Source organism: Podarcis filfolensis (genome assembly GCF_964270895.1).
Source record: "Podarcis filfolensis genome assembly, chromosome: 17".
Taxonomy (NCBI): domain Eukaryota; kingdom Metazoa; phylum Chordata; class Lepidosauria; order Squamata; family Lacertidae; genus Podarcis; species Podarcis filfolensis.
Window position 1 is genome coordinate 16,435,632 of NC_139621.1, and position 26,008 is coordinate 16,461,639.

General features: G+C 40.9%; 1 protein-coding gene and 1 long non-coding RNA gene across 4 annotated transcripts in view; both read left to right on the forward strand.

Moving 5' to 3' along the window:
* Window positions 1-54: 54 nt before the first annotated feature.
* LOC310753038 lies at window positions 55-3,001 on the forward strand. Its single transcript, XR_014543098.1, has 2 exons — window positions 55-216; window positions 1,271-3,001. It is a non-coding gene; the product is annotated as an uncharacterized lncRNA (long non-coding RNA).
* A 4,589-nt stretch (window positions 3,002-7,590) lies between these two features.
* The window catches only part of PSIP1 (PC4 and SRSF1 interacting protein 1), a 20,410-nt gene continuing 1,992 nt past the window's right edge, over window positions 7,591-26,008 (forward strand). For 2 of the 3 annotated variants that reach the window (XM_083593454.1, XM_083593455.1), the window contains exons 1-14: window positions 7,773-8,207; window positions 11,548-11,624; window positions 13,909-14,047; window positions 15,055-15,174; window positions 16,980-17,078; window positions 18,828-18,890; window positions 19,510-19,624; window positions 20,800-20,875; window positions 21,942-22,170; window positions 22,666-22,781; window positions 23,368-23,423; window positions 23,981-24,051; window positions 24,486-24,587; window positions 25,477-25,696. In XM_083593454.1, coding sequence (XP_083449580.1) covers window positions 8,007-8,207; window positions 11,548-11,624; window positions 13,909-14,047; window positions 15,055-15,174; window positions 16,980-17,078; window positions 18,828-18,890; window positions 19,510-19,624; window positions 20,800-20,875; window positions 21,942-22,170; window positions 22,666-22,781; window positions 23,368-23,423; window positions 23,981-24,051; window positions 24,486-24,587; window positions 25,477-25,696 — 1,684 coding nt within the window. In that variant the 5' untranslated portion in view covers window positions 7,773-8,006. Of the gene's footprint in view, window positions 7,747-7,772; window positions 8,208-11,547; window positions 11,625-13,908; window positions 14,048-15,054; window positions 15,175-16,979; window positions 17,079-18,827; window positions 18,891-19,509; window positions 19,625-20,799; window positions 20,876-21,941; window positions 22,171-22,665; window positions 22,782-23,367; window positions 23,424-23,980; window positions 24,052-24,485; window positions 24,588-25,476; window positions 25,697-26,008 lie in introns of those variants that run through there. The other variant, XM_083593456.1, reaches the window with a different exon arrangement.

Below are 26,008 nucleotides of genomic sequence, written 5' to 3' on the forward strand. Positions count from 1 at the left end.
GCTTCCCATTGGAGGAGCTGCCGATTGTGACGCGACGCGTTCCAAAGGGGCAAGAGACCGGGCGGCTCTTCCCAGCTACTGTCGGCTTCGGATGTTACACAGGAGCATGCGCGGAGGGGGGGACGCTAGGCAAGGTTTTTCCCCATTTTATTTCCCGCCGTTTTTAGCGCTCTGCAGAAATGCAGGAACCGTTAAAGGGCTGGGGCTCTTGCGAAGGTGCACACGGCTATTTCTGCATACATTTTTAAATAATAATTATATAGAATATATTAGTTTGCTGGCAGTTGTGCAGAGCATTTTGCGCGAATAAATGGCATTCCGTACTGGTTATAGGAGCTGCATTTGAGAAAGCAGCTATGAAATTGTTTTTAGAAGATTTAAGCAAAGATCTGAGAGTTTCCTTTCTCGCTTTGGAATTTTGCTGAGCTTTTAGATGTGTAATTTCCTAAATGCTTGCATTGTTTTATGTTGCTTTGATTCTCTCATTACTTGGTAATTATTATATTTTGTGTTGGAATTAAGCATTCTATGAGGTTGTTCCAACAACATTACCGTTAATGCATGTCTGAGGTTGGCGAATTGGGACCTTGGGGGTTTAAAAAACGTTTGAGAATAATTACTGGCAACAGCACTAGACTTTCACCTAGGGACATTAAGGTTCTATTTATATTGAAGGTTCTTTCCATCCAAATCGGTCTTTCATTCGGTTGGTAACATACCTCCACAGATAAAATAGAAAACGTATTGTTTAGCAAATCATTGTGCAAGTTGCATCACAGTGTTCAGCACTGAGTGTAAAGGAATGAGAAGCTACATATTGTTAAGAGCATTGCACTTGGACAAGCAAGTAGTGAGTTCAATGTCCATTCAGTCATGAATCTCACAGGCTACCTTTCAGGTAGTAAACTTTCATTCTTTTACAAAGTGTACGTGCAAGGTTTTTGTGTCAGCGTTATGTGCTGAGTATTGTGCTTTTAGATTATTATATTTTGCCAGAACAGCAGGATATAAAGTATTATGATAATAATACCCTCCTTAGTTGGGGGAGAAGGCAAGCTTCTGTGTGAAAAAGGAGACAGAATTGCAATGAACAGTCAAGGTGTATATATTTTTAAGGAAGAGCAAATATTAGGGAATTACAATAAGCTTACAGGTGACCTCCTTCCAAAAGAAGCCAAATCTTGCCCCTTAGAATAGTGACGTGTGTCAAACGTAAGACTTTCTTCCGTTTACTGGGGCCAAAATCCTGTGTTTTTTCCTTGTTTTACAGCGATCTAGGCGAGACAGGTACAGGAGCCCTGAGAGAACAAAACATTGGCAACGCAAGTAGACAGAAGGGAGTCAGCCCATATTCAACTTCTGCATATCCAGCTGGCCCTGCCTACCTACCCCAACTTCCCCTGAACCATCTACTGGGGTTTCTCACTTCTTCCAGCCACCTCCCACTAGTAACTACCTCTTGCCCTCAGCCACCCTGTCCATTTGTGACATCACAGGAAGTTTGTAGCCCATGGCAACTGCTTAGGGATGCATCTGCACAGCCTCCCATCCTGGTACTGGAAAGGGGAATGTCATGAACTTTACTTAGATGTATTTAGGAATACCTTGATTTAGAAGTAGAAGATGGCTTGCTTAAGCTCTGCCGTCCCCTTCATTGCTGCTTTCGGGGAAAGCTTTGTTGGCTTATGACATCCATGAAAGACAAACACACAGATACGGTGAGAGGAATGGCCCTCGTTCAACAGTTATCATCCAACCACCTCCATTGGCCAGCCTGCCAAACTCCTCTGGCTTCCACCCATGAATATCTAGCGGTTCATTCACCCAGAGTCTGGAGGGCAACCTACACCGCTATCTGAACATGCAATTCCCAGGCATAGCATGTCTGGTGGGTGACCTATATCCACATTCTCCATTCATACTTACCCCAGCATCAACCCACAAATATCCACACAGCTTTTGTCAGTGGCCTTCTGAAGGTGAATTTCAACCAGCTTGCGTGCACAAACTTCAGCCTCCTTCAGCCCTGCGGCATCCCAGGCTTCCACATGCTAATCACAGCTTCTGCCAGGTCCATCGCCAGCTTCAAACCATGGATATCTGCCGCTTTCAAGCCGCGGTCCTGCTCAGCAGGTACATTTGCCTTCTCGTTGCTCCACAACATCTCATTGACGGATGATGGCCTCCTTCCATTTGCCACTTGGCCTCCACACGGAAGGAGATCACCAAGTACTGAATAACACAACTGTTGTCCACTGTGTCCTTTTCAAGCTTTGCCTTGGGCTTTCCCCTTGGGCCGCTTTTGTATATCCACTGAGCTGCCATGTGCTTATGTGACATCACAGGGCGTCCACAGCCAATAACAGCAGCTGGAGAGGCATCATCATCATCGCCTCCTCAGGCCTCACAATGGTGGGTGCAGCTCAGCAGCCATTTCCCCTTTGCTTGTTTGCTATGTACAGCTCACTCCTTATCTATAATGACATCAGAAAAAGGCATGCCATAAATCCACATTCCCATTTTGATTCTCTGGCATCCTATCTGCATAACCTAGCAATCCCAAAATATAGACGCACTTTTACTCTCACAAGATTGAATGTATTCCCTCGGCTGTACTTGAGGGACGATTCCAACAGATTCCACACGAAAAACGTTTATGTCCCTGTGGAGAAGGCAGTACCGAATCGGTGGCGCATGCCCTTCTTGCTTGCACTCTTTATAAAGACTTGAGGAATGAGATTATCACCCCTCTTTTATTGTCCATTCCCGGTCGCTCAGCCACTGCCACAGTGTCCTTTCTCTTGGCAGATCAAGATGAGCAGGTGACAGCAAAGGTTGCAAGGTTTTTAGCTGGGGCAATCAGAATAAGATCCACCATTTGACTGCTGATTCAGGACCCTAAACTGTGTTTTATATAATCGACTTTTTACTTCTGTGTATATTGCAATGTTCTTTTGTTGCTATGGCCTATGGCTGACGCAAATAAAGTTTCATTCATTCATTCAATCCATGGGGGGGGGGGTAATTTTTCATCCTGATGGCTGCATTCCCTTGGGTCAGATTTTCCATGTATGGGAGCCAACTCCTAAGGGCCAAGGTCCCTTTACCTCCCCCCAAAAAAATATTGATTAGTTGAATAGTTGCATTAGGTATGCTTGAACACCTGTTTTGTGCAGTTGTGTGGGATTCTATTCAGGGGGTTGAGTAATAGACTGGAGAAGCCAGTATAAGTTGCAATTTCAGCTGAAATTGGGGGAAACCACTTGAAGCATCTGCTATATTGAGCTATTTCAGTTGCTTTTGTTTGATTTGCTCATTGCAAACAGCTAAAAGTCTGTTAATTTTGATAATAAGCCTGATTTGCAATGGAGGTTGAATAATTTTGATTGCAAATGTATGACTATTAGTATGATTTGCACTTCTATCTATGGATATAAGTAATATAGGTATCATTTTTTTATTCTCGTGTAACAGTTTCCCAGGGAGTAGTCATGTTAAACAGTTGAAGCAAAAAGAGAATTTTGGCATCTTAAAAATTAGCAAATTTAAAATGGCATAAGATTATTTGATAACAATCCACAGACTTAAGTTTCTTTATTCTCTACAGTCAACCTGACAAGAGTTCTATATGACACAAAAGCTTCAATTTTTTTCAGTAATATGTCAAAGTACATAATTTTGTTTCTTGTTCTATAAAAACAACATGATCACTCAGACACTGATCAGTACAATTTTGCTTTCAACGTCCTTTCCCTCTCAGCTATTCCCATGTTGGTGACAGTGCAGTAGAAGCAGATAGAGGAAGCATTCAAGACTCAGGGTAGACATAAATAAGAATAGAAAAATGCAAGAAGGATCTTATTTAATCAAAGCTGCTATACAACCCTACTTTTGTTGGCACAATATTTTAGAATACAATACATTCCTGGGAGACGGTTTCCTTATAGCAACAACTCTGTTATCAGTGTAAGAAACCTTGCTGCATCAGTAGTATTGTTTTTTTAACAACAACAACATCTACTGACTTTTCCCAAAACTATTTGTTCAAATTAACAAGGTTTTGCCTCCAGGCAAGAGCATCAGTAAAACTGAAAAGCAGTTAAGTGAGTACTATTATCTCTGTTCTCTTTTTAATCTACATTTGAATTCGCTCAGGAGAAAGACAATTTGCTTTATTATTCAAAGCTGAATATAGAACTTTGTTTTTAAGCATTGTTCTTCAGCAGAAACTATTGATTGTTGTCTTTTTCCCCTTAAAAGTCAGAGGAGCACAAGGGGTTTCAACTGGTTAATGAAATGAGGCAGGCAATTTCCTCATGTCTTAAGTATCTATAAACTATTGGGGGGGCACATGGTTTGGAAAGACATGCTTCTACATAGGTTTGAGTCCTGATAGCAGTACCTTCCTTTTTAAAAATGTATTTAATTCATTTATTATATTTTTATCCCTCCCATTCTTCAAGGAGCTCGGGTCACCATACAAAGTTTTCCCTTCACCCCTCCTTTTATATTTGCAACAACACACTGAGGTACATTATGCTGTCAGATGGGGACTGCCCTGAGGTTACATGATGTCTTTCCAACCCTAGTCCAACACTCTCTTTAACTACTTAAATCACACTAGTTAAGAAATTAGCTACTTGTTGCACCATCCTGCAAGACCTGTGAGTTTTGGGGACAGCTCACAATATCACTGAGGGTGCAGGGCCACCATTAAATTAAGTGCCAACTCATGCCAATGTTCAGCTGCACATGGCTACGTGTAGGTTTTTTAAACATGCCAACGCAAACCTATGGCTTTGCAATTTGTAATGGCGTTCAAAATAGCATTTAAAATTTAATCCAGCACGTAATGGCAGCTGCACCCAGCAGACTCACTCATGAGATTTCATGCAGAAATTTGAAGCGGTTCCCACATATGCTCAGTGGCAACACTTGATACTATTACTTTTGAGGGAATAATTTGCTCATTCCATTTTATTGCACCCTTCTATCAGTGAACCCAGAACAGCATTTTGGCTTCACAACAAGCCCGCGAAGCTAGCTAAAACTGAGAATGAGCGCTTCCTCTTTGAGCAGGGATTTGACTCCAGGTCAACTTGAACACAAGATTTATACAGGGTTCGCAAATTGTTTCATTTAGGTGGTATGTAGTGTGTCTGGATTTGTGGAGATGGCACATTCATTGCATTAAATATTCCTATTGATTTTTAATTCCTGAAATTGTAATACAATAGCATAATATAGAAGAAATAAATGAAGCAACTTAAATGCAATTTAAATTTGCTCAGCACCTAGCACTGTGTGTTACAATTGCCAAACAGGCCAAAAGAAAAAGAAGTGTTCAACGAAGGCCCCTCACCGATCTTCAAGTGGTCCAGAAGGAAAAATTCTGGGGAACCACTGATCTATAATAATTATCTTCATAGATGACACCAAAGTCCAGCTAATCCAGTATTCTGTTTCCAAAAGCAATCAAACAGCAGCCCAACAAAGCAGAATGTGAAAATGATATGCCGTTCCTCATTTTTTCTTTCTGCCTCTGGTATTCCAAGATATACTTCTTCTGTACATAGTTCAGTTTTAGCCACCATGGCGAATAGCTGTTCTCCTTCCAATCAGCCGGAGAAGGAACAGTTCCAGGATACTTTCTTCCCTTTCCCTGCCAGAAAGAATATTCAAGACAGCAGAACTAAAGAGAACCCTATTATGGCTCCGTTCATCAGCCAGAGAACTAAGGGCTGCAGGGATGTGTGAGTTTGGGGGTGGTAGTGAATTGTTGCTACCTACTGTAAGAATTTGATTGAAAGGCGAGGCATAAATATTAAAAATTAATAAAATTGTATAAAAGAAAAAGGGACAGATCCTTGCTGACCTGAATGTAGGATCTGAACCCACAACCCTATGGTAACTAAACGAAAGTACATTGGCTAATGCAGTGGTACCTCAGGTTAAGTACTTAATTCGTTCCGGAGGTCTGTTCTTAACCTGAAACTGTTCTTAACCTGAGGCACCACTTTAGCTAATGGGGCCTCCTGCTGCTGCCGCGCCGCCGGAGCCCGATTTCTGTTCTCATCCTGAAGCAAAGTTCTTAACCTGAAGCACTATTTCTGGGTTAGCGGAGTGTGTAACCTGAAGCGTATGTAACCTGAGATACCACTGTACTCTGCCACAGCAGAGTCAGAGGTACCAGATGCAAAGGGCGGCAGCATCCTGTTACCTTTCATATATTGCATCTCTGAATACATTCCAGTCCCAGCGATTGTTTTCCTTACAACAACAACAACAACAACAATTCTATCAGCAGTGTGGAAATCACAAAAATGTGGGCACAACTTTTTCCATTGCTGACACCTGCCACATTTCCACCTCCTTCACAGTTGTTGATATATTTCTGTACAACTAAGCCATCCCTCCAACTTGCATATATTTTCCATCAACACTTCTTCACATTGGCATCTCTAGCCATGCTCCCAAATGCACAGCTCAAAGCCCCAGTCGATGGAGGCTAAACCAAGATTATAAGCACAGATTTCCTAAGTCAGAAGGACTTCAGTATTCGAACAGACAGCAGCTCTCAGGCCAGAGGTCTTCCCTTTGACTTCCTTCGCCTCAGGGAGTGGGTTTGAGTTGGGGGTGCCAGCGGAAAAGAACAAGGTTGTAGCAGGGATTCTGCCCCACTCCCTTACAACTGTAATCCTATTTACCCTTCCTTTAGACAGAATGCGTAAGGTGTAGAGGATCAAGCCATACGCAAGCATTTTGCTTTAATAATTATGGCTCGTGTACGTATGGCTTGATCCTGCATACACCCTACGCACTGTGATAATTATTGTAATAACTACTGTGATTATAAATTATTTTATTATTCATTGTAACAATATCCTATGCACTGTGATAATTATTGCAATAATTACTGTGATTATTTTAATTCATTACCATTAATTGTAACAGTAATATCCTAAGCACCCTACGCACTGTGATAACTATTGCAATAATTACTGTGATTATTAAGTATTCTATTAATTTATGACCATTAATTGCAACAATAATATCCCATGCACCCCACGCACTGTGATAATTAAATATTTTATTAGTTATTATTTCATTGCTAATTAAAACAATTGTTAATTGTTTTGTCCCGCGCTTCCCCCCCCCCCCGAACACGAGACATGGGACCGGGGGGGGACAGCTCCTCTGACGTCCCTCGGAGCACCTTCGAAGCGGGGGCGCCCTCCCCAACCTCCTAAAATGACATCACTCCGCTTCGCCAGCGAGAGCTCCGCCCCAGGCAGGAGGAGCCGGAGCGAACCATTGTCCCCAAAAGAAACGGGGGTGGAGGGAAAGAAGGGAAATCCCTTTTCACGGCTCGCCATGCCTCCCGAGCTCTAAACCTCCCCGCTCACCCACACGGACCGCTGAAGCGACACTTGCCCCGGGAGACCCTAGTGTGTACGCGCGTTTTCTACATTTGTGCGTGTCTCCGCTCTCTCTCTCCCCACCCCCATACGGTTGGACGCCGCCGAGCTCAGGCGCGAAAGAGAGAGACAGAGACAGAGAGCGAGCGCGCTTTCAGGCAGCTGGTGCGAGGGGGGCGCCTGCGCCTGCGCGAACCGCGCTGACAAGCCCTGCGCTGTTTCCCTTCCCTCTTACGAAAGGGCGGAGGGGAGGGGGAGCGAGAGAGAGGGAGGGGGGGCGCCGCGGAGGGGGGCGCGCGGGTCTCTCTCGCGCGCGTGCGCGGGGCAGGTAAGCGGCTGTTCGGCGGCCGTTGGGGCTCCGTGAGGCGAGGGAGGTTGGGGGGGAGGTGGGTCCGGTGAGGGAAAAGAGAGGCGGCGGCTTCTCCTCCTCCTCCTCTCCCGCCCTCACACGGAGAGCGATGGAGGGAGCCCTTCCCGCCAAAACGGGGCAAGAGGCGGCTGCGCTGGCCTGGCGGCCCCGAAAAGCGCCGGGGAGGCGGGTCCTGAGGGGGAAACCTTGACTATTATACCGATATATTATACCGATATATGTGCGTGTGTGTTTGCGGTTACCTCAGACGCTGTGCTTCCTCCACAACCCTTGTTTCCTCCCTCAAGAGGGTCGTGAGGACGGTGTTTTCGCGTGTCGGCGGCGGCGGCGGCAGCACCAGCAACAACATGAGCCGCGATTTCAAACCCGGGGACCTGATCTTCGCCAAGATGAAAGGCTACCCGCATTGGCCAGCCCGGGTCAGTAAGGCGCCGCCTCCTCCTTCCCTCATCCATCCCTCCTTCACCTGCGTTCCCACGAGCGCGCTTTTCACGCGCGCGGGGGGGGGAACGTCCGTGGGGAACGCGCCCCCTTGCCCTCCACCCGCTTTTTCCCCCCCTGCAGGAACGGGGTGGTTCGGGGTTCACCCGTCTGGACCTCTCTCTTGGGGAGGGAGGGGGCGTGTTCGTCGTGTCCCTGGAAGTGACTTCTCCATCACATTGCAAGATGCCCATATGCTGCGGTTGGGCTCAAGGTGTTTTTGTTGCAGCTAGGTGGTCCTAATGACCTGCAAAAAAGGGTCACATTCCTCTCCCCCCCCAAAAAAAAAAACTTGGTGGGCAAATGGATTGGGCCAAACCAGGTGAATGGCTGAAAGCTGTACCTGCTCATGGCGCAGCTTAGGGTAATTTACATGGTTTTAGCAATGAATCCATAAGTGACTGTGGAGGCCAATTCTGGATCCACACGTCCTTCCACAGTGGGGACAGGTTTTCCGGGCGGGGGAGTGGATCCCCGTCAGGGTTTGCCAAATGTGCCTTCCTCTTAGCACGTTTCTCCCTTATGTCTTGAGTTCAAATGTCTTCAAAGCCCATGGTATCTGAAGAAGTGTGCATGCACACAAAAGCACATACCCATAACAGACTTAGTTGGTCTCTAAGGTGCTACTGGAAGGATTTTTTTTTTATTTTGTTTCAAAGCCCATGACACCTTTGAAAAAGGCTGTTCTCCAACTGGAGCTCTTGCAGGCCAGTGTTTCCCACTTGTCGCTGTTTATACTACATTTTTAAAGATTTGCCTTAAGAGACAGATAGGTAGCCGTGTCGGTCTGCCATAGTCAAAACAAAAATTTTTTTTTTCTTCCAGTAGCACCTTAAAGACCAACTAAGTTAGTTACTAACTTAGTTGGTCTTTAAGGTGCTACTGGTCTTTAACTAACTTAGTTGGTCTTTAAGGTGCTACTGGAAGAAAAAAAAATTTTTGTTTTGCCTTAAGAGAGTCTTTAAACCTCTTTTGTTGACCACCAGCATTGCGCTTTTCATTCATAAGTTGGGAATAGAGTAGTTGCTTTGGAAGATGATAATCAGGCATTCACACAACATGACCAGTCGACAAAGTTGATGTTGAAGAATCATTGCTCCAACACTGGTGATCTTTGCTTTTTCCAGTACACTGGCATTAGTTCGCCAGTACACTGGTATTAGTTTGGGTAATTTAGTAGGGACACATTGGGTTGAGTGTGTCTGTAATAAAAAATATACCTATCCATATACCTAAAGATGTCTGGGTTAGAAAAGTATGTGTGTTGTCTCTTATTTTCAGGTCGTAGTCTAGAGTCTTTTCTATTGACCAGTTAACATTCAATGTGAGACATTGATGTTGTATACAGTGTACGGTGGGGGGAGGGCAGGGGGGTGGTCATTGCCAAGGAAAAATAACAGATAGAACCTACCAAAGTAACACTGGCATATTGGGTTGTTGTTATTTTAATAATACACTATGTAAAAGGATTAAAGTTTACTATCCCCTCCCTTCTCTCTCTCCTGCTCTCTTCTTCCCCAGATTTATACTTTCTATAACATTAGTGTCTCACATCAGAATATTAAAAAAAAATCAGAAGCTGTATGTAGGTTTGTAACCAAGGAAAATCTTCAATAACATTTTTTTAAAAAATTGAAAACTGAATTTGAAATGACTAAAGAGAACCAACTGGGGCCTGTTGAGGAAAAGGTCAAAGTAAGATGCTGCTTACCAGTACCGAAAGACTTGCTTGGAAGCTGGTCAATATTTATCCAAAGACATAAAAAAATAATTAGATTTGGGGCAATTCTGCATGACACAGAATCACAGACCAGCATTCAAAGGTGCACAAACTAGATCACAGCACAGATCCTAATGATTTTTCATACTGCCCACCCTGTAATCTTATCTTACATTTTTTCCATATCACTATATTGCCAAAATAAATAAAAATAGTTCAGCGTGGATCCTTTGGGTTTCTTTTCTCCACATTCACCTAACCACATGCCACATTATGCTGGCTACATTATAAAAATTAAGACATCTGAAGAGCAGTTTATCAAAGTCTTGTAACCTGAAGATTTAACAAGTTTAGCATAAGCTTTTATGGAATCATGCATCAGTTAGCAAGTGTGGCAGTCTGTGATTAAATCTGCATTTAAAAGAATGCAAATTAAGAATGGTGACTGTTCACCATAGCAATTATTGTCATAATACAATCATTAGATTTACTGTTGTCCCTATTCAGACCAAAATGGATAGAATCCAACTTCATTACTATTACTATTACTTGGTCACCTTACACATAGAAAAGAATTTACACAGAGTAGAAAAGAAAATAGAGTGACTTACACATGCAACACAAAAACTAAAACTAATCAATAAAAACCTTTAAATAAAAGACTTATCTATAGAAATAAAATACAGTTCTAGCAGATCCTGCCCTTCCAAAAAAGGCCATAAATACTAAAAAAACCCAAACCCTTCAAACTAAGGGCCAAAAGCCCTGGTAAAGAGAACAGTTTGCCTAGAGCCTAAAACTAGCTAAAGATGGTGCCTGGTGAGCCTTCCTTGGGAGAGCATTCCTCAAGTTGGGAGTCACCACTGAAAAGGCCTGTTCTTGTGTTGCTCCCCTCCAGACCTCCCATGAAGAGGCTCAGATGATAATTGCAGGATCCAGGTCAGTTCTTCATAAGTTCTAATTAAACTGTTTCACACTGTAGTGTCCCTTTAAAGTACCTTTTTTGAAGAATAAATTTAGTGAAGAATAAATAAATTCCACCTTGCAGTGCTTTGCCCTGTGAATCTGTCTGTCACAGCTAATTTGATGCTCTTTTGTAACTGTAAGGATGGTGCTTGTTACCTAAACAAAGTGGTCCCTTTGGATAACACCACACTAATTAAAAGAAGTGCCTCCATGCTGGGCAGTTATAACTGGGAGGCAAACTGATACCTTCTTCCAGCAGCCAACAAAATCAATGTCAGAATTAGCAGGGAGTCATTCCCTCATTATTAGCATGATCCTATGCATGTTTGCTTTCAATAAGTCTTGCTCTGCTCGGTGAGGTTTACTCCCAATTAAATGCACATAGGATTGCAGTTTAAGAGAAAATTGTTTTGAATCTGTTGTCTTTGGTGGTCAGTGACTAACATCTTATATAGGTGAGACCTGTTTTCAACCTACTTCACAAGTGTTCTGAACATTATAACCACCAGTGATTTCTTTACCCCTTTTAGTAGTTTCCTGCTAAACCAAAGTGTTTCGTTTAGAGTAAATGTTGCTTTCCCCCTTTTTCTTAGGTGGATGAAGTTCCTGATGGAGCAGTCAAGCCACCTACAAATAAAATGCCTATATTCTTTTTTGGCACACATGAAACGTAAGTCCTAAATTTACAAAGCTATACTGGTTGAAATAGAGTTACTTGGCTGTTGAACTATAGATTGTACATATTTTAGAGCACAGAGGCGTGACAATATCATTTTTGCATTGGGTTAACTTAGTGAAACTGATCTTTTCCCAGGCTTAGTCTAAAGAGTATTTGTTTTCTAAACACAGAACCCTGTTTGTTATTCTGTATTATATTACACTTGTAGTTATTTAATTTTGCCACAATCAACAGTGTATGTCAGTACATGACCAGGACTTCTTGTCATGCTATAGCCAATAGGAGGTGTGAGTTCTTTGTTGTAGTTCTGACCTTTGGAGGCCCTGGAAGTTGAAACCCACAGAAACAAAGAACAACCGTTACTGCTCTTATTGGCTGGTGTGTGGGTCAATGCACCTCAAAAAGGATAATTTAGAGCTGAAAAACGTGTAGCATAGGGCAACCAAAATGATGAAGGGACTTAACCAAGTTCTCTATGAGGAAAGATTACAACATGTAGGGCTTTTTAGTCCAGAAAAAGGGCAAATGAGGAGGGACATGATAGAGATGTATAAGGTTATGCATGGTTTGAAAAAAAGTTTACAGACAAAAGGATTTATCCCCCTCATAATACTAGAATCCAATGAAGCTGAATATTGGTAGATTCAAGATAGACAAAAAATACTTGTTCACAGGGTACATTGTAAAAATCACTACCAGAATATTTAGTAATTGCTACTACCTTGGATGGTATTTAAATTACATTAGGATACTATCATGATGGCTGTGTACTGTCTCCATTATCAGAGGCAATATCCCCTTTGCCTGGTGCCTACACTTTTAGGCATCAGGTGAAAATGTTCCTCTTCAACCAGGCCTTGGTCTGACAAACATCCTACATCTTTTTAAATGTGTTTGCACCAGGGGGGGATTATTGGTTTGTTTTGGTTTTGTTCTTGTTTTTATTGCGTATTTTGTGTTTTTATCCTGTATATGCTATGAACTTTCCTGAGATGTACAGATGAAGGGAACTCAAATAATTCAAATTTAATTATTAATAAGCTTTCTATGAGTTCCTTCTCCTCATCACAAAAGTGTCCAAAAAGTACACCCTGCATTCATGGGAGCTGAGGCGAAGTGTTTTGAGAATTGTGGGTAGTTATTTGGCATAGCATAGAACTAGTGTGAAGTGGCCTCTCCTGCAGGTCTTTGCACCCTGGAGCAGTTTCCAGTTCTTAGGAGAGACTGTGGAGTAGGAATGAGTGGGGAAAGTAGCAGACAGTGTGTCGGGCATTGTAGAGAGAGACTGGAAAGAAAATGTGAAAGGAATATATGCATTATACTTTGTTAGACCCAGCTTCTGTTTACACCATGACCCACAGTTCTTTGAGAATTAGGCCTTCCATACATTTTGTGCACTCTTATTGTAGCAAATGCCAAAGTGGAGGCTTAGCGTCAAAGCATAAAATCAATGTTTATGATCCAAGGTCATTATACTATAAAAAAATTGCAGTTTCTCCCTCCTAATTTAGTTACTTTGTACCTTGCCCAATGCTACAGTGTTATTTTTTCAGTTGGAATTATTAGATCTAGGCACAGTATTCCAGTGTGACATGTAGTAGTATTATATTTACTGTCAAATTTCAATCCTTTCCCTGATAACTTCAAAACTGATACAGCACTTTTCACTACAATAGCACTGTTGAATGTGCAAAATGCCGCTTAAGATTAGTGGTGATGGGGAGAGTCAGGGATAGGAAAATGGATTGAATATTTTATTAATTCATTTTGGGGGATGACTTCACTTCCACATTCCAATCCCAAAATAATGTACGTGTGTGGTTACAGCCAACTGAGACCTATGTATATGAAGTCAGGATCTTCTGTTTTTGTTCCTGCATATATTGCTTCAAAATGTGGATTCTCACCTGTACTTCTGTTGCCAGGTTTGGAGAGATGCTTTTGTTGTTTGGGGGCATTTGAGTGCTAAATATCTACAATATTGGTTACCTTGTTTCTTCCTGATAATTTTAGAATAAATAGCACTGAATACATTAGGTTCTCAGTTACTAGTGTATGAGAAAACTTCTACTATTTACCTGTGACTGCTGGTGAGGAATTTGTCCTTTTAGAAATTATAGCCTTTATATTCATTAGTGAATGCTAATAATGACACTCAGAAAAGCTTTTCTAAAAGAATAGGTTTAAATAGTAAACGGTTCCCATTCAAATTACCAGTTTTAATAAGAAATGTGGAGTGTACCTTGAATATTTGGGCGTCTCACTTTCTTTGTAGAGCATTTTTGGGACCAAAAGATATATTCCCCTATGAGGAAAACAAAGACAAATATGGCAAACAAAATAAAAGGAAAGGCTTCAATGAAGGCTTGTGGGAAATTGTGAACAATCCAAAAGTAAAATTTTCTACTCAGCAGGTAAGTTACCGTCTAATGTGTATAGACTAACAATTTAGTCAGCTATTTCTAGTACCTTATTGACCTGACAGTGTCTGTTCTGTGTCCTGAGCTATTATGCCAATATGATGTTATCAGGAACCATAGGTATCAGAACGCTGCTGTTGTAGTCTAATAGATCAGGTTCCCCGTTACTGGATTGGACATTTCATGCCATTGCCCCTACCTATCTTCTCACATGACTACTATTCCGTTTTAGAGTACCTCCTCATAGTTAAGCAAATGGTCAATCCCAGGCCTTTTTGAGAAGCTTTCTTCCTAAGGGAAGGGCAGCCCCTGCCAGAGTAAATAGGTAGCACAATTCTTGTAGAACAAGTGAGTGGCAGCAGCTGCGGACCTTTCTTACAAGGCTTGTTGACAAGAAAGAATTGTATATACTTGAGGTAGCCAATGTGGAGCCTTTCAGATGTTGGACTCAAACTCCCATTATGCCCAGCCAACATGATCAGTGGTTGGAGATGATGGGAGTTGTAATCCAGCAACATTTAGAAGATGCTACATTGGCTACCCCAAATATCCTTACAGCAAACTCAGTTCTCCAAGTGCTGGTCCTTATGTAGCCAATGAGGGAAGTATCAGTATGCTTCTAGGTTAGTACAATAACATTTACGAAAAACCCCAAAGGAAATGCTTGCATTGACTGAACAACCTATTTAGTGCTATGTTGAATGCAGTCCTTTAATTATAGGGTGGATTTCTAAATTCATTACATAGTAAACCCTGGTGAGTTCAATGAGCCTTTGAGTAAATTTTATTACAATTGTTCCATTAATCACTGAAGTTTTCTGTATAGTGTTTTTAATATTTGCTTTATGCAGCACGCTACCCTGAAATTTTATATGATGAAGTGTTGTATAAAAACGTTGCATATATTTAATTGTTTTTAATCACCCAATTTTGAAATTGCTGTTCTTGTGTCTTTGTTTCCTGCTGATTTACGTATATGTTGTCAATATTTTTGTCCATAGCCCCATCCAGCTATTAACCCTACAGTTGTTAAAGAAACTGCTGAAGAAACTAGCTTAGATACTACGGAGGACAATGAACAAAAAATGGTGCCCAAAAGGAAAAAGCTGACTGCTCTTAAAGTAAGTGATCAAGATCTCATCCAATGCTACAATTCTATGATTTAAGTTAGTCATGAGTGGCTAAGAATTTATTTCATTGGGTCTACTCTGAGTATAACTTAGTATACTATCACCTTGTAATGTTAAAGATAGGGCAGAGGTGAGGGTATAAAGTGCAGTATGGACAGGAAAAGGCAGTGGTAAATCAGTTTCCTTCATTGGATATAATAGAAAATTGGTTTAAGAAACCAGAACATCTTCATCAAGGTTATGAGGGCAGACGCAAGAGTGAAGTTGTTTGCAAATGGATGGTGGGGACATGAAAACTGGACCATTTTCCTCCTTTGAATTCTGTTTAGGCTTTTGGAGGCAATCACTTCTCCACCTGATTTGAAGTCTTTGCTAGCTCTGTTCTTGTTCCTGTTGCATAACCCATTACATCATAGATGTTATAGGCACTGGCGGAGGAAGAGGGGGGCGGGGGGAGCGTGCTGGACGCCCCGCCCCCGCCTGCTCTCCGCCCCCCCCCCCCCCGGTGCCAGAGCATGAAGCTCCGCCACTGGTTATAGGAACAATTAATTGGGAATCAGGTTCCCAGTAAGATAAGGCGGGAAGCCATGTGGTGATTTTGACTTGAGATCACTTCATTATCTGTGGACTGAACAAGACTGGTGTCCTGAACACAGGAGGGGCAGAATGCTCAGCACTTGTGATTCAGAAAGAAGCTCCACACTTCCAGTAGCCAAGGCACAACTTACATAAAGTTCTACACAAAGCAATTTTGATGTTAATGTATATTTAACAAGATTTATATACTGGCTAATTCAAAAAAACTCTAAGCTGTTTAGATAGCTTTGACTAAACAAAAAAGTTTTTAGCCAGCCTCAAAAAGAATACAATTAATGCACCTGGTTAATATTCATATAGTTAAGTAAAGGACCCCTGTACGGTTAAGTCCAGTCAAAGGCAACTATGGGGTACAACATTCATCTTGCTTTTCAGGCCGAGGGAGCTGGCGTTTGCCTACAGACAGCTTTCTGAGTCATGTGGCCAGCAGGACTAAACCGCTTCTGGCACAATGGGATACCGTGACGAGTGCCAGAGCTCATGGAAACACCGTTTCCGTATTCATATAGTTACAGCTGTATACAGAACATAAAGTCTTGTTGACCTTCTAAACTGATGCTCATCCTGTGATGTTTTTCTCCAATGTGTATTATTGAAAAAGTTTTGAATCCCAAAGAAATAGATGGCACACAACCATGCTCAAGTGCCTGTTCAGCTCTTGCATGAGAGTGTTCTGGGGCACAGAATATTTCTGGGCATTAAGGTCAATGTATGATGATAACAGAGGAACTTCAGATACCTGTTACTTATGTTAGAGTTTGGGGTTCAAATGGAACCTGAGACACTTGTGCCAGTATGCCTAGTAACCTTACAATGACACGTCCCTTACAGGCCATTAGTAAAAGAAAAGGTTGATTAAAAAGGTACAAGTTATGTATACCCTGTCTATGCTCTGCATGGAGAGAGCATTTCTGACAGCTTGGATGAGGATTTTTAGGGCTGAACCTGTATCTCATTGGGATCCTCTTATCACATATTTTATATGTGTCTGCCAGTCCCAGATCAGGAAAACTATATTAGTATAAGTTTTTGGAAAATGAAAAAAGAAATCATATGGATACAGTTAATCACGTTTACTTTGCCTTTCAAAAACAAATTCTGATGTAGCTTCATGAGGACTGCACTTTCATCATTAGGCACCTATACAGACCTTACATAGATCTAAATTTTTAAAAATGATATTTGTATCTCATTCCCAGGGTTCTGTTAAGCAGGATAATATAACCTCTGAAGTTGAAACAGAAGAAAAAGAGATGGAAATCTCGAAAGATGATGATTCTTCAGAAAAACCTAGTGAAGTATGTGACTTTGAGAAATTTGGATTGTTGTTCTTTTTTATTGTTCCCAGTTTACATTTAATTTTGGAAAATGAGGGTCACACACAGCTTCCCATTTTGAGCAGCACCTGGGCTCTGCATAAATACTTTTTTCTCTCTGTACACAATACAACATAGGTTCTCCTCTCTTTGTAGTGTCACAGGTTTTTCTGAACCCCTTGTCCTCTCTGTAACATTTTCTCTCTGCCCATTGCTACCACTGTTATACTGCACTCTTTTTGTGCTACCGTTTCTCCATTAGTGCATATTGCTGCGGGTCTGTCTCCAACTCCCAGGACTGATCCCCCTCTTCTTTAAAGTTTGGTGACAGCTCACAAGACTAATTGCATAGTGAGGATGTGTCCGATGCAGATGGGCTATGCAGATTGCTTACTGAACAAGTTAGAAGAAGTAGTGCCAACTCCACTATGCACCTCTGAATCCAGGAATGGAAGGAAGGAAGGAAGTAGACGTGAGAGGTGTTTGTATTTAGTGCCAAACCATGATTTAGTGCTCTGTGCATATGCAGAAAGGAACCTCTGCATTCTCTGAAGCTTGATTGCCCCCTCCCCATGCAAGGCCTAGTTTAATTTCAACTTTCAACAAATCTTGGCTTGCTGGATTTTTGTTTAAAATAAACTGGTCAGTTTCCAAGTAAGTAAACTTAAAATTGTGGGCTATAAAGCTGGCTCATTAAACAAACTAGAGTGTATGGTTTATATGAAATGACACATTTTATAAAAAGTGAAACGAAACAGCTGACGCTGTCCTCCCAGCAGTACAGAAGGAAAGGTTCACAACACCTCCTTGCTGCTTATAGAACTATTATTGAAGCAATACATGTGAACCAGGCCGTAGCTACGCATGGATTATCTCATCCTCTGGCTGGGTGCTCACTCCACTTGTTACACTGGCATTTGGGGAGCTGCAGCAATGTGAGCCTGACTTGGTTAGCAAAGCCTCAGTTCATTAAAACCAGTACTAACGGGTCTTTCCCAATATCTGCCATCTGATGCTCTTATTGAAGAAGACAGAGACTCATACTTAAGTCTTCTTGCATTCAAAGCATATGTACTACTACTAAGCTATTGCCTCACCCCTTGAACATTCCTACACTGGCAGGGTAACATGACTCCTTGTGGGAGGAGTCGATGCTATTGTTGCTGACCATCCTAGCTAGTAACTGAGGCAGTGCTGGTGTGTATAAGAGGAGGAGCATAGGTCCAAACTTTTATACATGACCCCAGGGGCATAGATAGGAACTGCAGTTTTTACCTAACCAGTGTAACATACAAACAATGGCTTAGAGACGAGAGAAGGCTACGAACAATGGTGAGCTGGAATTGCTTCAGGGGGCTGTAGTTAGTTTGCACAGACCTAGTTTAAATATCCATGTAACTGGAGTATAGCTAGCTAAATAGATTTGAGCTGTGCAATTTGATGAAGTTAATTTAATCAGAGCGCACTTCCAAGTGTATAAATGAGTATTTTCTCCTTGAATGGCAAGTCCCTTGTACTATATGAAGTGCTGTCAAAAATCTTCTCCCTTTCAAAGGTAGTTTGCCATGCAGCATGTGGGCTGCTGCTTGAGAAAAAGAAATCCCTTAAACTCACGTTCTTTGGGACATGTAGAATTCCATGGGGTGGGTGGGGGCGTTAGCATAAACTTAAGAATTTCAAAATTACACAGACAATTTTTACAGTTAATTTTAGTACTATTTCTGCCCTTAGGATATTGAGAAATCAGATGATGCACCTATCCCTAAGGTGGCTAGGAGGGGGAGAAAAAGAAAGGTAATATTTAGAACTTTTATAGTTTGGTAAATACAGATTGGATTGTCAATTGTTTTTCAAAACCATTGGTTGCCTATGAAAAGACACACAAAAATAACCTTAACAATTACTACAAAAAAATTCATTACTTCAGAATATGTTGCTAATATGTATAAAATCAGTCCTTTTTTTGACTCTTACTATCAGTCACACTTTTTTCCTGCCCTTCGCCTACTCTGTCTTCCATGACAGTGGGTGGGATACAAATGAACATAGTGATATTTGGTCAAGTGGGGCTCCTGCTAATGGGGGGGGAGCCCCTTTTAAAGTCTATTTTCTTTATCCCCTGAAGCAGATTTTCAGGTGGAAAAGGAAACATTGGAGGAAATTGTGTCTTCTTTAATCAGCAAGCAGTGGGAGCTCCCTTTCTCTGAGCAGCACACACAGGATTTTAGGATCCAACCTGGTGACAGACTCAAAGTGTCTCAGTGAATAAGGACTTCAGCTTGCATCTTTCCAGTCTGAACCAGACATGCTATGCTGTATAGTATATAAAATCCATTTTTCATAAGCTCTTCCAACATTTGGAACAGTTGTGCAGTTTGTTCAAATTAAATGAATAAAGTTGTTTTCAATACAGGCTGAAAAACAAGCAGAAGTTGAAGAGGCAGCAGTGGCAGTGGCAGTGGCAGTGGCAGCAACAGCTGCAGTGCCTACAGCTCCAAAAGCAAGTCCTAAAAGAGGAAGGCCAGCTGGTAAGTTACAGAGCCTGTAACTTGTTCCTAATGTATGCAGTCAGTTGAAATATGTTTTCTCCTCCCTCCCCTCCATCCCAGCAGGAAAAACAACCCCCCCCCCTCAAAAAAACCCCATACTGCTCATGATAAACTAGCATGTTGTATATGGAGAAATCTCCCTGGATTGATTTTCTGTGTGCTTATATTGGGTAGAGAGATCTCTACTGCTTGATTCTGCTTATATTGTACACCGGCCAAAATGATGATTTAAACTTGAAATAGTTAAAGATCTTTCTACAGGTAACATCATCATACAAAATTATTATAGAACATTGTTTTAGATATGAAGCTGTGCTATTTGGTAATAATGTGAATGTATTTGATTGCATTGTTTCATTTGTACAATACCCTTTTGAAAATGGGTTGTAAACTTTCTGTATATTTCTGTACTCTTGCAATAATGCAGTGATCAGCGAGATCTGCCCATCTGCAGTATTTTAATAAATATATTTGGGATAGCTTCATTTTACAAAGACACCTATCCTCTTCCCCCTGAAATTTATTCTTATGTGAGTCTAGGGTACCTGCTAAAATGGGAATATTTAGGTGAAACTTCACGGGGACAGGAAGATAGCATTGTGCATACAAACACATAATGGATTGTAGTGTGCATGGTTAATTTGCTTCTGTCATCCCATAGGCATACATCTAACAATATATGTCATTGGTATCTGCAAACTTGGGAGCTATGCTAATAATTATCTATGGAGTTGGGAGCAATGTTGTTGTAAACCTCCAGTTTTAGAGTTACAAAAGTATACAGAACATATGTTAATAAAAGTGCATTATTTTGTGTGTGTGTATGTTTGGTACATTTTCTAGTATAGAATAAATTAGCATGCTTATTAAGGACTGCAACTGTTTGCCTCTATGGAAAAACAAAGAAGCCAGTATATTAGGCCTTTCATAACACTTTACATATTAGTATATTTTGTTTGGTTAACACATCCTGAGCTGCAGCATCTAGGCTTAATTAAATTAGTCATCTTGTAGGGATGATTCTCTCCAAGACAGTCAATTAAAATTGGGTTGAAGGGAAAGCTCTACTACTGGCTTTTTAATTTCAACTTTTAATGATCAGCTAAAGTGAAATAGTTAGGCTGTATTTAATTAAAACTTTTTTTATGAATCAGCTTCTGAAGTAAAGATTCCAAAACCCAGAGGAAGACCAAAATTGATTAAACCAGTCTGCCCTCCTGAGAATGATGTGTAAGTTTGTTTTTAAGCATTGGCATTTGTCATGGAGAGTTAGGAATGCAATGGGTTAAAATAGAAATTACATCAAATATGCAAGTATGTATGAATGACTTGACAGATGAGTGCTTGAAGGGGCATATTGCTATTATGGGTTGACCTCTGTTTCACCCCAGATTTGCTGTGCCCTATACCCTCAGGCAGGTTCCTATGAAGATATAGCCAAGTCTTGTCTTAGGTCAGAAGAGACTTTTTGATTCCTAACTCAGCTTCTCCCTATTGCAATGGATTCCCTGCAGCCACATAGGATAGAAGGAGGTGGGCAACTTGCTGCAGGGGCCACGTGTGAAACATCACCTAGTCTCTTGATCTATATCGTTCATGGATTATTACAGCTACTAAATGGAGATTGACTGGTTGGATCCATGAAGTGATTAACACTTCATTATGAAAGGGAGCACACAAGGCTGCTGCTTCAGAAAACATCATTGGACTCATGGTGAGCCACAAGCTGTTAAGTAGCTTCACATGCTCCTGTAAGTAATTTTGTGTTGGCTGTCAGGAGTATGGACCATTCCTTAGTTCACATTAAACGGGCAAAACTAGGCTTTATTTCACCCAGGTCAAAGACCCAGTTTGGCGCCCTTGTTCATCTGCGTGTGCACACACACAGAGAGACAGACAGACAGACAGACAGACAGACACTAGGAGCCTCAATGATGCCCCTCTGGAGGCTTCACCCCCTGGTAGCTACGGTTCCGCATGCAATATTTCCATTTCATAGGGAAAAGGAGATTGAGCTGGCTAGAGGGTAAAAGAAAATGTACAGTGGTACCTCGGGTTACATACGCTTCAGGTTACAGACTCTGCTAACCCAGAAATAGTGCTTCAGGTTAAGAACTTTGCTTCAGGATGAGAACAGAAATCGTGCTCCAGCGACACAGCAGCAGCGGGATGCCCCATTAGCTAAAGTGGTGCTTCAGGTTAAGAACAGTTTCAGGTTAAGTACGGACCTCCGGAACAAATTAAGTACTTAACCTGAGGTAGCACTGTATTCTTTTTTGGTTTGGATTGCTTTTAGTGTTCACGAGGAAGATAAGAGTAAAAGAAAGGGAGCTGAAGAAAAACCACCCAAAAAACTGCAAAAAAGGGATGAAGAAAGTCAAAGAGAAGAAGACAATGTAAGAAAAGACCCAGATAAGAAAGAAGGCAAAAAAGAAGCTGAGCCAAAAAAGAAAACTACTTCCAAAGTGGGATCAGCATCAGCCTCAGATTCTGAAGAAGACGGAGAAGAGCAGGAAGGGAATAAAGTATGTGTTTGTCCAGTCTTTCAGTTAGGGAAACCTTTTGGTGCATGCCAAGCTATATTCTGTAGCTAGTTTCTGGTGCTCCATGTGAAATGTATTTTTCTTGTTTTATAAGGTAAACTGTTAGGACCTGATTTTAATGTAAAGCCGTGGCCAACTTCAATGGCTTGGTGCCACATGGCAAAAATACTTTAAGGACCTGATATGCTCTGTGAATCATGTGGTATTGATGATCTCATGGAAATAATGGGGCTATTTTGGAGTTATTTTGTTTAAAAGAATTTCTGTACTGCGTAATATTAAAAATCTAAGCAGTGCACAAGAATCCAACATAAAAACAATATTGGAAAAGCATATAAACAGAAATTCCGTAATAACAAGACCGACTTTTATGAGTCAGGGAAAGCTCAAATATATTTTTACAAGATGTCTGAAGCAACTGATGGCTTCAGCTACTAAAATCAGTTTTCCTTTCTATTCAAAATTAAAATGGTACAGAAGAAAAAAGGAAGAAATATCCAAGGGCCTCACAGAAGGAATATTTTAAAAGCCCAACATGATCGTGAAGTAGCAGAGAGAAAACGTAAGCAGGAAGAGCAAATGGAAGTAGAATTGTGAGTATATTCTAACTGCTTTTGTAAAAATTGAGCAGTTATGTGACTAGGGCATTAAAAGAAAAGAAAGATTCTCTACCATTCTTTGTCTAGTAGTGTCTTTGTAAATACTATTTAAGCTGAAATCCTACAGCCCACATTTGGCTAACCAAAAGACAGTAGAAAGTGGCTTAAGTGCCTTTTAGCTGGTGGAAAGACCTGCTCTCATAACAGTGTGTACACTCACAAGTTACACTACCAGAGGCCCCCAGTACACCTCCAGAGAGCTCCATGGGCGGAGGGAGGGAAATGGGTATGTTGAGAGTGGCTGCAGATCCACAGGATCCTAAGCCCCCTAACACAGACTACGAAACAGCACCAGCCTACTCTGTAGCTGAAATAGTTAACTCCACTCCCACCACTGTCATTGTAGTCAATGAGAAGAAAAAGAAGAAGACATGGAAACAGACACTATGACTTTAGTTGTGGCAGTAGCTCTGTCAAAGATTCTACCACCACCAGGATTGATCTCTAAGTCTCTAAAGAATATTCATTTACTTCCAGAAGTTGAGAATTATTTACTTTAAATTGTTGGATAATTTTATAGGCAAAACAAAGAAGAAGGCAAAAAACCGGAAGCTAAGAAGATGGAGAAAAAACGAGGTTTGTAGTGAAAGGTTTTTTATGTTTAGTAAATTTTGTATTACAAAGGTATACCCAAAGGAAAGCATACACAGGTGTGTTTTTTTCTGCAGTTCCCTTTTCTCCCACATGTGTAAATGTCATTTCAACTTTTAAATATCTGCTTGGAACTGACAGCATACAGAAATTTAATTTGCTTTATGACATGAAAGCTCGATGGCTTGTCAAGACTTCGTTTCTATTCATAGTGTCATTGCAAAATCCCTGATACCGTTAAGGTGCTAGGTACACTTCATACATTAAAATGTGTCTGTAGGAATGTGCTGCTTTATAGGAACGTAAGTCTTACTAAAATGTTCTGGTTTTGCTATGAAAAAGCAAATTGCATTGTCTGCGTTTCAGCTTAAATTTGTATGCCAATATTATTTTGAGTACAGTCAGAATAGTGCAGTTTTATTACTGGCTTCCAGTTTTGCTTTATCAGTTTTGGTGTATTTTACTCAAAGTTGCTCAAAGGCATTTTCCCCATATGGATTTTATATTCACTATCATTTAAGATATGTTTTGTTAATATTTAGAAACATCAATGGATTCACGACTTCTAAAGATACATGCAGAAATTAAAAACTCACTCAAAATCGACCACCTTGTGAGTATATTGTGCTAATACCATTTGTTTCTGAAAGCTGACAAAAGTGTGTGTTTGTTTGTGTATTGTTAAAGTGAATTAAAAATGTATATTCTTACGAAACAACTTTTCGGTTTGGCCTAGTGGTGTCCTTTTCTGACTTAGTGATATACTTAATTTGAGTTGCCTTGGATTAAATAAGAGAGATGGTGTTAACTGTATGAAGTTTAGTGTGAGGATGCAGAATGTCAGAGTAAAATAGTTTGCTATATACACAGTGCCCCAAGAGAATAGTCCATTTTCTGTGAGTTAAGCCCATTCAGTTAAAATATTCCTGCTGTAAAATCACACTGAAGTCTTGTGTGTTTTTAATTTTACAATGTTTTGTCCAAAATTGTGTGTAATAGTGATGTTCCCTCCACCCTCACCCTGACATTTGGGTTTTCATATATTAGGATGTAAACAGGTGCATTGAGGCGTTGGATGAACTTGCGTCACTTCAAGTAACAATGCAGCAAGCTCAGAAGCATGCGGAGATGATTTCAACACTTAAGAAAGTAAGATTGGTGGCTTTTCTCATAAAGAAATTATGAAGATTGTTTAGCCTGTTCATGAATCCTTTAATGTAAAACTTCTTTGTTTAAAAATAGTAGAATGCCGGGCAAGGATTGCAAAACTTAATTAGCAATAAAATAGACATGGGGGGGATTGCAACAAAATGTTGATCCATAGGGTACTTTTCTTCAGGGTTTATCCTCTCTATTCCCCCTTCTGTTTTCCATTCCTGTCCATCTCTCAGACAGCATTCTGTGCTCTCATAGCTTTAGTTCTCAATGAACTGTTATAGGTGTGGGTAAGCTGGAACACTGGTATGCATTTGCAGCTTCATCAAAGTATTGGCTTCATTTGTTTTTGTTGGCAGCTCCAACTTCCATCTCTGTGGACATAGAAAAATAGTTTCTTGATATGAACCAGGAAGTAACCCATCCAAGTAATGAGATCATTATTTCTGCCCTTTTTAGATTTGTGTCTCTTCCTCCATCCTCCTTTTCCAACCACTCCATTCCCTCTCCCAGCCCAGTTTTCAGTACCCACCCCACCCCACAAAACCCCAGTCAGTCAATATTCAGTTGTCAATGAGCAAATGCAGTTCTCGTGAAGCTGTTTGGGGTGGCTTCTCAACTTCTGCAAACTTCAGGGTTCTCACAAGCCTGCTAATATTTTGTGCAGGAGAAAGAGGGTAGGGTTTGATTATGGCTACATAAGCACAATCTCTTAGTCTTGATATCAGTGTTGGTCTATAGATGGTGACTGTTTCAGTAAATACTAGGTGGCTTTGAGCAACTTGATGATATTCTCATATATTAACTGACCTATCTCCTCCCTCCCCCCAAATTATCTATCTATCTATCTATCTATCTATCTATCTATCTATATCTGTCACAGATACGGAAATTCAAGGTCAGCCAAGTTATCATGGAAAAATCATCTATGCTCTACAACAAATTCAAAACAATGTTTCTCGTTGGAGAAGGGGATTCTGTTCTTTCACAAGTATTGAATAAGTCGCTAGCTGAACAGAAGCAGCACGAGGAAGCCAACAAAACCAAAGAACAATGGAAGAAAGGACCAAACAAGAAAGCTGAAAAGGACAAAGATCAAACAGGTGTGTGCAGTTCATCAAGAATATTTATTTCTTAGCACAATTTGACTGGTGCATCATTTCCTGTATATATTCCAGTTTCGGATAAGCTCTGGAATTCTGAATTTAATACAAAGCACTCCTTTGCCAGTGCTTAGTCACAGCACACTTTAGCTGTATTGGTAGCAACAGACTAGTTTCATGGTAAAGTTTTCATGTTGTGGTTTACCATTGAACACACGGAACTCCTGCTTTGCTCCTCCCCTAGCAGGAACAATAAACCACAATTCCTACCTCAGGGTTGTGCCCAGACCTGTGATGGTTGCTTGTTTCACT